This window comes from Choloepus didactylus, chromosome 14 (genome assembly GCF_015220235.1).
Source record: "Choloepus didactylus isolate mChoDid1 chromosome 14, mChoDid1.pri, whole genome shotgun sequence".
Classification (NCBI taxonomy): Eukaryota; Metazoa; Chordata; class Mammalia; order Pilosa; family Megalonychidae; genus Choloepus; species Choloepus didactylus.
Window position 1 is genome coordinate 60,433,737 of NC_051320.1, and position 14,835 is coordinate 60,448,571.

Genomic DNA, 14,835 nt, shown 5'->3' on the forward strand with positions numbered 1-14,835 from the left:
TGAAGATGAAATTGGACATGGCTTTTCTTTCAAGGTTTAAAAACAACGATCATTCACACAAAAATATATTCTGAAATCACTTTCAGGATATGGGCAAGCACTTGAGAGAGAAATGATTATTTTAAAAATAAACATATTTAAGATGTTTAAAAAGACAACTGACCTCCATTTATAAAATTAATTATTTAATTAGGATTATACAAAACACCCCTTGAGACCCATATTTAAGGTTTTATCGTCAATCTCAGGTCCCTCAAGGACCTAATTATTTAGAAGACTAACCCAAAGTGATTGAGCAGTAATACTACAGACTTCTGCTCAATATCTTTTCTTCTTATTTAAAAACACACCTGAAAAATATGCCAGCCTGAAACCCTTTCTGGAGATGCTGCCATCCGAATGGAACCTGATCCAGACGTGGTCTTGTGAGGAGATGTATGGTGGTGGAATTGTGGAGCCACAAGCTCTGTAACTTTCAATATTCTTGTATGTTTCTATAGTCAGCCAGTCCAAACTGCATCTTCTGGACCCCTGAATATCAAAATCCTGAAAACTACCAACAAAAAGTCAGAAAGCTACTAAAAAAGGTCATTTTGGGAAAAAAATTCCATAATATAATGTAACTGAAGACAGTATTACAAGTTTCCATACATTCGTTGTTTCTTCTGGGTTTTCCATGCATACAACCATATCATTAGCAAATAATAATACTGCTTCTTTGTTTCTAATATATATATATATAATCTTTCCCAGACTCTGGAACAATACTTCTTTTTCATAATAATACCAGACTCCAAAATAATGCTAAAAAAAAAAAAAAAAAAATGGTGATGGTAGGCATCTTTTTTGTTCTTTTTTGGTGTGTGTTTAGGAAAGACTACAATTAATTCAGAATATCCTAAATTGTTCTATGTTTGAACCAGAAACACCATCTGTAGACTAGATTAGTTCATCTACCTGCTTAATGTAAAGTTTATAAGCTTATATTTTCAGGAGAGCAAATAACACAAATCTGAGCACAGTTAAACTGTAAGAAAAAAGCTGGTAATTTGATTGTTTCTGGTTTTTCACCATTATGAACAATGCTTTGAAGTATCCTTATATGTGTATCTCCATAATAACCACAGTGTAAGTATTACATATCAAAAGCTGTTGGAACACACAGAAAGAGTATTTAGAGAAAAATATATGGCTTTAAATGCATTGATTTAAAAATGATTTCCTCTTTAATGCAGGAGTTATTTAGGAATACGTTTCCAAGCATACGAGGTTTGTTATTTTTTCCCCAGCTTTTTATTTTTGGTTTTTAGTTTAATGGTATTGTGGTCAGAGAACACAGTCTGAATGATGTAGGGTCCTTGAAATGCATGTCAGAATTCCTTTGTGATTTAACGTATAATCAAATTTTTATAAATGTTCCAAAAGTCTTTGGAAAGCGTGTACTCTGTTGAAAACACACATACATAAACAGTACTTCTGCTGGATCAAGCTTGTTAATTTTGTCAAATTCTTCCATATCTTTACTTATTTTTTGTCTCTTTAACCTATTAAATTCTGATTAAAGATGTGTCTAAAATTTCTCACTATGAATGTGGATTAGTCTAACTTGCTTGGTAATTCCCCACTTTTTGCTTTGCATATATTTTAGAATATGTTATTAGGTACACAAAGTTTACCACTATTATTTCTTCCTGGTGGATTATTCCATTTGTTACTTATATTCTATGCCTTAAATTCAATTATTTCTGATGTTAATTTTGGTTTACCAGCTTTCTCTTGATCAATACTTTCAAAGCTTATCTTTTCCTTATTCCCCTTTTTAGACTTTCTGCATTAGTTTTTTTTTTCATTTTTATTCAGATTGTTCAGATACCAAACAATTATCCAAAGTCTGCATTAGTTTTAAGTGTTTTTATTAGCCCTGTAGAGTGGGATCATATAAAACAATCAACAAATAAACCAAATCAGTTAATGTTTTAAAGGATAGATGAATTAATCCATGTGTTTTTTATTTAATAAACTTTCTTTTATTTGGGGTAGAGGGGAATACAATTCTCATTTTTCCTCCTTTCCTGTCTTCTTTTATATTAATAGAGTTAATTTTTTTTCCTTTACTAGATGCTCAAGGTTGTTATTTCTATTTCTTCAGTAGTTATTTTTAGAGGTTTAAATCCGAAAACTGTAACACTTTTTTTAAGAAAACAAAGTCCAAGTAAGGGTTATCATGTTTCTATTCTCTCAAAAAAAAAAAAAAAAACAAAAAAACAAAAAAACAAAAAACATTACAACTTTACTTTCACTAACCTCTCATTGAAATTTTGCATTTCCTTTGATTATGAATAAAAACAAACCATATGAGTATTTAAAGTACCTGTCATTCTGTCACTAATAGAAATCACAGATATTTCCATATTATACTTCAATTGTTACAGATACCTGTAAATACCATTTACACGCATACTTACTTTGAAATTACAGTAGTTATTAGATCCATCACTTGATCTTGTTAATGTGTTAATACATAAGCATATATTACTATATTACAAATATTTAAAAATACCTGATAGCTATATTTCAATGTAATTGGTTCCTTTTGTATTGCTATGTGTTTTAATTCATGAATTTAAAAACATTTTTCGGGGGAAAGGGTTCATAGATTTCACCAGATTACTACCAGTGTTCATGGTATAAAAAAAGGTTAAGAAAGAACCTTTAACACAATAAAATTCAGATTGTGTGGAGTAAATTTGTGTTCCAAATAGCTTTTGTTGGCTATTTTTCTCAGCGTTATTTTTTCATGCATTCTGGGTGGGTTGCAGGATTATTATGGGGATTATTTTTCCCTCTCTCCCTGTATGTTCCCTGTCATGCCTCTGTGGTAGTTGCCTCCACCTAGAAGCAGTCTTTAAACAGTGGTCCAGAGGACTGCAGATCCCGTTAAGAGTCAGCAGGTGGCATAAATTCATATTTGTTAGGGCGCGTCTGCCCATCTCCCTAAGGCCTGTGGTTAGCAGCCTCTTCTTGAGCAGAACAGCCTGATCCCAGTCCTTGGCTTCAAGCAGGGAGCTCTGCTCCAATCCTCTATCTCCTATGGATAAGGTGGCCTTTTGTTGATTTTGGTGGAGTAAAGTAAAATGCTTTTTTTTTTTAACCATCTTTAACTAGTTTTATATGGAGAGCTCTTATTATTGTTTGTTGAGAGTTCATAAATTAAGTTTTGCTCTTTCATACAGATTTTTAAAAACCATATTTCTAATCCCATTTTCCTAAGGAATATTATTTTAAATTCAGGAATGAATGTTGATTTCCTTTTTACCAAAATGCTTTAAAGCATCTACCTAGTCTAGATAACCATGTTCTTCTTCTTTTGACTCGTTAATATGGTAAATTATTTTAAAATTTCCTAATACTTACTCATTTTTGTATGTCTAAATGAATCACTTGATTATAGTATATGATTCTTTTGAATAATTTATTGATTTTAGATCAATATTTGCATATGAATTGTATCTGTCTTTGTGTATGTGTGTGTGTGTTTTTCAAATTCTGATATTATCTTGGTAATGACTTCATTAAAGAACTAGGACAATTACTAAAATCACCTTCTCATCTTTATTAGGCTATGTAAGTCCAAATTCATGAACTCTTTCCAGAATTTAGGAAATCTCTGTAGATACAGGGCTCAGCTATAATTTTGTTCTGCCTTTCTGTACTGCTCTTGGTTTTCAGTGTGAAATTCCAAGGATCCAAGGCATGATCAGAACCAGATGGCAGTACTCCATGTAACAACCTCCTCTGTGCTGACAAGAATTTCCAAGCTTTACATAACTGAGTTGACAAGCTGCAAGTTTAATTTTGGGTTTGGATTTTTTTAGGTTAAAAGATAAAAATCTCCATAAATTCTAGTTTTATGTTAAAAATCTTATTCTTGGAATCTTATAGTAAAAATAATGTTATTTTGTAAGCGCATTTATACTTCGTCATATCACAAGTAACAGAAAACAGGCATATTATTCAGATTTCAACACTGATAGTCTTTCAGAAGGATAACCTTAATGGTGCATCTTACCAATCAACCAGGCAAGAGAATCACACTCTCACAGTGGAGTGGAGTAGCTTCTATATAAGATCAACCCTAGGATTCCAGAAGATGTGGCCTGAGGCAGAGGGCACTAAAAGTATAACAAGCCATATGGCCCCTCTTTATGCCACAGAAAAAAGGGGATAGAGTACAGTTATGTTTCTCAAGAGAGACTGCTTCTCTATTTAGTTAATGAATATAAAAAAGGAAGATGGGAAAAGGTGCAAAGGTAGGCTAAATTAATAAGATTCATTTTTAAAAATGTAAAATGAAGGCATTTGAGTCTGATCTGCAAAATCCCTTCTAAATCTAAAATTCCATGATTCTTACCCATAAAAATGTCACACATGAAAGGATACCAAAGGTGCCTTTATAGTATAGCAGAATGCTTTCTCTGCAATGGGAATGACATTCTTTTTGTGTTATAGTTACAACTGCAGTTCTTTGTTTAGGTACACTATTTGTGTGTGAGCATGCCTTTAGGCAAATGAATATTCTTTTCTAAGGCCTTGATATGATTTCTTTAAGCAAACTATGTAGTTCTGCTGATTTCTTCTTATTCTTAATACCCACTTCTCACACTGTTTTTCTATGCAACCAATTCACTGTTTTTAAAATTAATCTTACTCTTGCTTATTTATATTATATTTATTAAAATCTTAAACTTATGGTCATTTCTCCTAGGAATGCCTTTCACTTTGTCTTCTTAACAAATGTTCTTGTTTGAAAGTTATTTTAAAAAGATTCTTCTAGATTTAGGATCTAACAATTATTAATTCAAGTTTTACACATATAGACATAGACATATGTATATACATATACAAACACATGCATGCACACACACACACACATATATAACTCCAGTAATTTTTAACTCATTTAGGTAGATGGCTCTACTAGCGAGGCCAAGAAAATGGGCTACATCCCCAAGTAGATTAGTGAGTTCTGTTTGTTTGTCTCATGGTCAAAGAGTTACCTAAGGAGCTATTTTGCAAATGTGTACCTTTTGTTGAAAGGTGGTCTAGAGAAAGTGGATAGCTTAATGCAAATCCACTACCACCATTAGGGCAAAACACATGCCCTACTAATAGCAGATGAAAGATGGGCCACTATTCTTACCCTTAAGATGTACTGAGAGTTATCACTTACTGTATTTTCTGAGAAGTTTCTTTTTGTATTTCTGCATGTTGAGTAACAACACATTGAATTTATATTTTAAAATAAAATATTATATAATAACACAGAAAGGTAACAGAATTTACCTTATGGTAATGATTTCCCCTGGGTTTGCCTTTATGAACCAGCTACAGTTGATTTTGGTAGGATATTCAGAAGGCCAGCCTGGGCTCGTGATTATCCCACTTGGTGCTCGAATTTGTTCAGGAGTCTCTCCACAAGCTGGAAGATAGCCAAAGCAATCTTAGTTAATACCTTAAAACACTGCATTAAGTAAATCAGTGTTTTGTTTTTTCAAAAAACAAATAAATACCACAATAAAATATGGTATTATCAACCTTAAAAAGCTTCTATTATTCTAATGAGATATTTTATTTTCCTCCCTTTTAGACAAAGTCTCTTATCCTAATTAAGTACACATTTTGGGCAGGCATGGAAGATTTCAATTTGGATATCTTAATAACAATTTAAAGAGTCAGGATTGCTAGCTTTAGCCATGGAAACTGATCGATCGACTGACCTGTCTAACCACCTATCTATCTATCTTCAAATATCACGTTTTAAATTAATTTTCTGTATTATATTATGAACTACCTAAAGTTCAATATTTACTGAATTAGTGTGTTTAAACCCTTCTGAACACTATGCTGCTCTGAGAACACTCAAAATGGAAGAATATCACATGAATAGTCTTCTGAATAAAATAATTAAGGGAAGGCACATATAAAACATCATAGTAAAATGTTGCACCTCAGAAACCCGTAGGTGGTGCTCTTATACTAAAAACTAAAGTTATATTCTGATAAGGATGCTCAAAAATATATGCTGTGAATATTTTATATTCACACAACTGCCCACAGATAAGACATACCACACACAAATAAGAATGATTAAGATTCAGTGTTTTATATTTCTAATTCAGTAAGTAATCTGGTAATATTATTTTAAAATATGAATTGGCTATGAATACATAGATTTAATTTTGTATATATGCAACATGACCAAATTTGGCATTTTATTCCAGATCCAGCCAATGGCTTTTTGTTTTTGTTTTATTAGAGCAATTACATGTTTACAGAAAAATCACGCAGAAAGTACAGTTCCCATATCCCACCCTCTTACACACAGGTTTCCCAATTTTTAACGTTTCGTATTAGTGTGGTACTTCTGTTACAACTGATGAAACAATATTATCATAATTATGCTATTGACTTTAGAGTTCACTCTTTGTGCTGTACAGTTCTATGGGTTATTGTGTGTGAGTGTGTGTTTGTGGTAACTTATACACAACCTAAAATTTCCCTTTTTATCCCTTTTCAAATAAATAGTTCAGTGGTGTTAATTACATTCACAAAGTTGTGCCTCTATCACCATCATTCACTGCCAAAACTTTACCATCACCCCATACCATTTAAACATTAACTTTCCATTCCCCAACCCTGACCTGTCTCTGGTTACCAGTATTTTAGTTTCTTACTTTATGAATTTGTATATTCTGCTTATTTCATATGAGTGAGATCATACAGTATTTGTCCTTTTGTGTCTGGCTTATTTCACTCAGCATGATGTCTTCTAGGTTGTCGCACACTTATGTCACTCAACAGGTCTATCCGTGTTGCTGTATGCATCGGGACTTCATTCCTTTATATGGCTGAGCAATATTCCATCGTATGTATATACATTTTATTTACCCATTCATTGGTTGATGGATACTTGTTTTGCTTCCATCTTTTGACAACTGTGAATAAGACCTCCATGAATATAGGTGTAGAAATATCTGTTCAAGTCCCAGCTTTCAATTCTTTTGGGTATTTACCTAAGAGTGGGACTGCAGTAGAATATAGTAATTCTATTTGACTTTCTGAGGAACCACCGAACTGTTTTCCACAGCAGCAGCTCCATTTTACATTCCCATAAACAATGAAAGAGTTACCTATTTCTCCTCATCCTCTCTAGATCTTGGTATTTTGGTTTTTTAATAGAAGCCATTCCAGTGGGTGTGAGATGGTATCTCATTGAGTTGATTTGCATTTCCCTTATGGCTAATGATGTCAAGCACCTTTTCATGTGCTTTTTGGCCATTTCTATATATTCTTTGGAGAAATGTCTATTCAAGTCTTTTGATCTTTTTTAATTGGGTTGTTTGTCTTTTTAAAAATTGGGTATTTTATTTTAGATTGGGTTGTTGAGTTGTAGCAGTTCTTTATATATTCTCAATAGTAAACCCTTTTCAGATATGTTTTCTAAATACTATCTTCTGTTTTGTAACTTGTCTTTTTACTTTCTTGATGAGGTCTCTTGATGCACAAACATTTTTATTAAGTCCCATTTATCAATTTTTTTTTCTTTTGTTGCTCATGCATTTTGTTTAAAGTCTAAGAAATCACTGCCTAACACAATGTCCTGAAGATACTTCCTTATGTTTTCTTCTAGGAGTTTTAAGGTTTTAGTTCTTATATTTAGATCTTTGATCAATTTTGAGTTTATTGTTGTATATGGTGTGAGGTAGGGGTCCACCTTCATTCTTTTGCATATGGACATCTAGTTTTCCCAGCACCATTTTTTGAAGAGAATATTCTTTCCTCACTGAGTGGATTTGGCACCCTTGTCAAAGATCATTCAGCCAAAGGTCAGCCAATGGCTTTTTATCAACATATATTTGTGCATACAATACACTGGGCATATAGACAAATATACCTTAGCAAAACCAAACCTTATTTCCGTCTATATGTGAGAAAGAATAAATTCAAATGCTAAAAGAATATGATTAGCATTACAAACCATTAAAAAAAATTCCTTCCCTTTTGGGTTATGAGCTTGCCTACACATACTGGTAGATTTGGAATGAAAAACCTAGATGATGTCTGCTGTGTCTGCCACTTACTGGCTTGGCCATAGTGCAAACAACCAAACCTTTTTGGGACTTGGTTTCTTCATTTGTTAAAAAAAAAGGGGGGGGGTTGCTATGTGAGTATCTCCAAGGTCTGTTTCAGCCCTAAATCATTTACCTCTGCCTCTCATCATCATGTTTAATTTCCAACTATATTTCTGATAAATGATCAAAATGCATTAATCAATTTTTACTTACTTTTCTCACATTGCATTTTCTCTTTGATCCACGGAAATCAAACTTTCAATTTTACCCCAACTCCACAGAAACCACGTTAGCAGGCAAAGACCATCACTGATCTCACTGCCAAATCCAACAGACTTCTCAGTTGCCATGGTACTTGATCTATCTAGAGCCCTTGCCATTGCCTTTCTTTCCTTGATATTGTACTACCTTGACTTTGCTGACACAACCCCTTTTGGTTCTCCTCCTAACTCTGACTTTTCTATGTTAGTTCTCTATTAGCCCCTGATATAGTGGTGGTCATGGTTCAACCCCAAGCCTTTTGAACTTCTCACTCTCACTATCTATGGAAGATGCCATCCACTTTTACATGAGTTTTTAACCCAGAAATTTTGCATTGTCCAATGCACAATGGACATTCCAACCTCAAATTCAATATGATTAGAACTAAACTATTAAGTTTGTTCCTCCAATCCTCTTTATATTCTGAATCTTCACTGTCTTAGATATTTGGTTGAAGGAATAGTCATGTGACCAAATTTAGGTACAAAGGGAATTTAAGAATACCACAGGCAATCTCAAGGACTTTAAAGGACAGAAAAATAAAAAAGTAAAGCCAGTCCTCATAGGAATCAGAACTAGAAATCTGCAAGTCAGAAATTGGGGCTGCCCTCACCACCTCTAGGAGAATCAGGGTCTGTTTTTTATCCTATACATCTGTCACAATGTTCTAATTGGCTTCCTCTGAGTCATCTTTTTCATTATTTTGTGTATTATAATGACTTCCCAATCCCAACTCATCATACTACTTTATCTCAAGCACTACCACCCACTGTAATTTTTTTCCTTAGTATATTTTTACTACTGTTATTCATTACATATTATACCTTTTGACACAAAAGATTTGAAGCAGCTTATTATTATTTGATAATACTTAAGCCTCCTTTTCCTCCCTTGTAAAATGGGGATTAAACCACTACAGAGCTCACAGGGTGTTGGAAAGATTAAATAACATTATTTTGGTAAAGGATTTAGCATACTGTTTGGATTATAGTAAGCTGTCAATAAATTACATCACATTATATGCCAGGATTGGTTGGTAGTTATTGCCTAGAATGCTGAACTGAGATGGCCATGGAGACTGTGTTGAGAAGTGGGGAAGAAGACAATGATCACTGAATATGTGCTGCTCACCATTAGGCTCTGGAAAGAATGAGACATTATGCCATGTTTAACTGGTTATCTGCCGTGGGTAGAAGCTGGGGTAAAAATGGGGTTGGAACACACAATTACAAAACTTTGCTTTAGGAAACAAATCTTCCTGTTTTAAACCAAAACTGGTTTGTATGGTTCTGCTGGTTAGAACCTCACCATTCTATATTTTGATTATACCTGCAATTTAGGACACATCAAACCTAATCTTCCTTTACCTACATTCATTCTACCTGTACCTTCTCTATTATTTATATATAATTATTTTAGGTACCGTCTGTTTTGTTAATTCATCAATGAGAAGTAGCTTATATGTAATCGGCAATAAGAGAAATCTTGTCAGTATAATGTAATTGTGTAAGATTTTATTCCCAGCAGGTTAATCATACGAATCAACCAGAGGTATGAGTTTTCATGGTTTAATAAATAATATAAAAATCCTACAGAAGCACCTTCCTTTATTGAAAGAAGCTGCTGCTTGACTGGCTTAAGGAATACTTGGCTTTCCTCTGTGTTAAGATATCTTGGGAAACTGTATGCACAGATGAAGATATGAAGACATTTCTCTGCTACGAAAAAGGAAAAAACAAAAAAAGAAAACCCCACTTTGATGGACAAAGGATAACTGTGAATTATAGTTTTATGATTAAATTGGTATCTGTGAGAAGCAAATATCTTTAATGAGGAAACATGAACTCCAGAGTATAGAGCTGTGAAGGATGGACTGATTCTAGGACAAATATCAGTGGGTATTTGTCTGTGCTGAGATTCAGACTGATATTTTGTTAGGGCTACACTTACAAAGTTATATAAGTCTTAAGTGATCTGTGCTAAACCTCCTTTTCTCAGAAACCCTAATATTTTGGTGTGTGATTTTGCAGAAAGTAAGGTTTTCCAGAAACACCTATGTAGTGTTACGGAACATATGACCGTCTGCTCATTTTGCTTCTTTAACTATCTTTAAACTACCAGTATCAATTTTTTTTGTTCTTGAAAGAGTGTTTTTCCTTACTAGTACTATTTATATTGTAATACAAACATCTTCAAAAATATATCTATTTAATTTACTTTGGTCAACATCTTTAGATAAATAATCATCCAAGTATTTTGTATGATGATGCATATCTCTACATTTTTATATATTTCCTATGACTCTAGAAATAGAAACCTCCAAATCAAACCTCCTAATGTTCATTCAAGGACAGCAGATTTCAACTTGGCCACTATCTCCTTCAGAGGAGTATATAGTGAGTAGTTACCTGATTAGCCTATTTAATTCATAGTGAATCTACAGTGTAGGACATCTGGAATGAAAAATAACAGACAAGAGTATTATTACAACGGTAGGTAGTTAATCTACACTAAAAGGCTAAACTAAATATACACAGATTTTAATTTATCATGTATGCTATCAATTAAGAAAGGGAGGTTTAACTGAAGAATGAGCAGGCAGAGATTCTCCGATGGAGTTCTTAAAATTTTTAGATTCATTTCCTGGATTCAAATACAAAGATCTCATTGTGTAGTTTAGAAAACAGAGGGCAAAACTGATTTAGAAATACGCAAGATTTCTTCACGTTTATCCTGATACCATTTCAATAATCCCACAGAAAAGCACCAAATTGTGGTTTAAAAACTACATGAGGAGGCGGGGCAAGATGGCGGACTCGTGAGCTGTATGTTTCAGTTACTCCTCCAGGAAAGTAGGTAGAAAGCCAGGAACTGCGTGGACTGGAAACCACAGAGCAATCTGACTTTGGGCATACTTCATACAACACTCATGAAAACGTGCAACTGCTGAGATCAGCGAAATCTGTAAGTTTTTGCAGCCAGGGGACCCACGCCCCTCCCTGCCAGGCTCAGTACCGTGGGAGGAGGGGCTGTCAGCTCCAGGAAGGAGAAGGGAGAACTGCAGTGGCAGCCCTTATCGGAAACTCATTCTACTGATCCAAACTCCAACCATAGATAGACTGAGACCAGACATCAGAGAATCTGAGAGCAGCCAGCCCAGCAGAGAGGAGACAGGCATAGAAAAAAAACAACACGAAAAACTCCAAAATAAAAGCGGAGGATTTTTGGAGTTCTGGTGAACATAGAAAGGGGAAGGGCAGAGCTCAGGCCCTGAGGCTCACATGCAAATCCCAAAGAAAAGCTGATCTCTCTGCCCTGTGGACCTTTCCTTAATGGCCCTAATTGCTTTGTCTCTTAGCATTTCAATAACCCATTAGATCTCTGAGGAGGGCCCTTTGTTTTTTTAATCCTTTTTTCTTTTTCTAAAACAATTACTCTAAGAAGCCCAATACAGAAAGCTTCAAAGACTTGCAATTTGGGCAGGTCAAGACAAGAGCAGAACTAAGAGAGCTCTGAGACAAAAGGCAATAATCCAGTGGCTGAGAAAATTCACTAAACACCACAACTTCCCAAGAAAAGGGGGGTGTCCGCTCACAGCCATCATCCTGGTGGACAGGAAACACCCCTGCCCATCGCCAGCCCCATAGCCCAGAGCTGCCCCAGACAACCCAGTGTGACAGAAGCGCTTCAAATAACAGGCACACACCACAAAACTGGGCGTGGACATTAGCCTTCCCTGCAACCTCAGCTGATTGTCCCAGAATTGGGAAGGTGGAGCAGTGTGAATTAACAAAGCCCCATTCAGCCATCATTTCAGCAGACTGGGAGCCTCCCTACACAGCCCAGCAACCCAGAACTGCCCTGGGGGGACGGCACTCACCTGTGACATAGCACAGTCATCCCTCAACAGAGGACCCGAGGTGCACAGCCTGGAAGAGGGGCCCACTTTCAAGTCTCAGGAGCCATACGCCAATACCAAGGACTTGTGGGTCAGTGGCAGAGACAAACTGTGGCAGGACTGAACTGGAGGATTAGACTATTGCAGCAGCTTTAAAACTCTAGGATCACCAGGGAGATTTGATTGTTAGAGCCACCCCCCCTTCCCTGACTGCCCAGAAACACGCCCCATATAAAGGGCAGGCAACACCAACTACACACGCAAGCTTGGTACACCAATTGGACCCCACAAGACACACTCCCCCACTCACCAAAAAGGCTAAGCAGGGGAGAACTGGCTTGTGGAGAACAGGTGGCTCGTGGACGCCACCTGCTGGTTAGTTAGAGAAAGTGTACTCCACGAAGCTGTAGATCTGATAAATTAGATATAAGGACTTCAATTGGTCTACAAATCCTAAAAGAACCCTATCAAGTTCAGCAAATGCCACGAGGCCAAAAACAACAGAAAATTATAAAGCATATGGAAAAACCAGACGATATGGATAACCCAAGCCCAAGCACCCAAATCAAAAGATCAGAAGAGACACAGCACCTAGAGCAGCTACTCAATGAACTAAAGATGAACAATGAGACCATAGTATGGGATACAAAGGAGATCAAGAAGACCCTAAAAGAGCATAAAGAAGACATTGCAAGACTAAATAAAAAATGGATGATCTTATGGAAATTAAAGAAACTGTTGACCAAATTAAAAAGATTCTGGACACTCATAGTACAAGACTAGAGGAAGTTGAACAACGAATCAGTGACCTCGAAGATGACAGAATGGAAAATGAAAGCATAAAAGAAAGAATGGGGAAAAAAATTGAAAAAATCAAAATGGATCTCAGGGATATGATAGATAATATGAAACGTCCAAATATAAGACTCATTGGGGTTCCAGAAGGGGAAGAAAAGGGTAAAGGTCTAGGAAGAGTATTCAAAGAAATTGTTGGGGAAAACTTCCCAAATCTTCTAAACAACATAAATACACAAATCATAAATGCTCAGCGAACTCCAAATAGAATAAATCCAAATAAACCCACTCCGAGACATATTCTGATCACACTGTCAAACACAGAAGAGAAGGAGCAAGTTCTGAAAGCAGCAAGAGAAAAGCAATTCACCACATACAAAGGAAACAGCATAAGACTAAGTAGTGACTACTCAGCAGCCACCATGGAAGCGAGAAGGCAGTGGCACGATATATTTAAAATTCTGAGTGAGAAAAATTTCCAGCCAAGAATACTTTATCCAGCAAAGCTCTCCTTCAAATTTGAGGGAGAGCTTAAATTTTTCACAGACAAACAAATGCTGAGAGAATTTGCTAACAAGAGACCTGCCCTACTGGAGATACTAAAGGGAGCCCTACAGACAGAGAAACAAAGAAAGGACAGAGAGACTTGGAGAAAGGTTCAGTACTAAAGAGATTCGGTATGGGTACAATAAAGGATATTAATAGACAGAGGGGAAAAATATGACAAACATAAACCAAAGGATAAGATGGCTGATTCAAGAAATGCCTTCACGGTTATAACGTTGAATGTAAATGGATTAAACTCCCCAATTAAAAGATATAGATTCGCAGAATGGATCAAAAAAAATGAACCATCAATATGTTGCATACAAAAGACTCACACACAGGGACACAAAGAAACAGAAAGTGAAAGGATGGAAAAAAATATTTCATGCAAGCTACAGCCAAAAGAAAGCAGGTGTAGCAATATTAATCTCAGATAAAATAGACTTTAAATGCAGGGATGTTTTGAGAGACAAAGAAGGCCACTACATACTAATAAAAGGGGCAATTCAACAAGAAGAAATAACAATCGTAAATGTCTATGCACCCAATCAAGGTGCCACAAAATACATGAGAGAAACACTGGCAAAACTAAAGGAAGCAATTGATGTTTCCACAATAATTGTGGGAGACTTCAACACATCACTCTCTCCTATAGATAGATCAACCAGACAGAAGACCAACAAGGAAACTGAAAACCTAAACAATCTGAAAATGAATTAGATTTAACAGACATATACAGGACATTACATCCCAAATCACCAGGATACACATACTTTTCTAGTGCTCACGGAACTTTCTCCAGAATAGATCATATGCTGGGACATAAAACAAGCCTCAATAAATTTAAAAAGATTGAAATTATTCAAAGCACATTCTCTGACCACAATGGAATACAATTAGAAGTCAATAACCATCAGAGACTTAGAAAATTCACAAATACCTGGAGGTTAAACAACACACTCCTAAACAATCAGTGGGTTAAAGAAGAAATAGCAAGAGAAATTGCTAAATATATAGAGACGAATGAAAATGAGAACACAACATACCAAAACCTATGGGATGCAGCAAAAGCAGTGCTAAGGGGGAAATTTATAGCACTAAACGCATATATTAAAAAGGAAGAAAGAGCCAAAATCAAAGAACTAATGGATCAACTGAAGAAGATAGAAAATGAACAGCAAACCAATCCTAAACCAAGTACAA

At 35.4% G+C, this 14,835-nt stretch overlaps 1 protein-coding gene across 2 annotated transcripts in view; it reads right to left on the reverse strand.

Moving 5' to 3' along the window:
* The window catches only part of LRP12 (LDL receptor related protein 12), an 87,029-nt gene that overhangs the window by 11,714 nt on the left and 60,480 nt on the right, over positions 1-14,835 (reverse strand). For both annotated transcript variants that reach the window (XM_037802892.1, XM_037802893.1), the window contains 2 exons: positions 5,344-5,479; positions 351-553 (listed from right to left, as the gene is read on the reverse strand). In XM_037802892.1, coding sequence (XP_037658820.1) covers positions 351-553; positions 5,344-5,479 — 339 coding nt within the window. The remainder of the gene's footprint in view (positions 1-350; positions 554-5,343; positions 5,480-14,835) is intronic.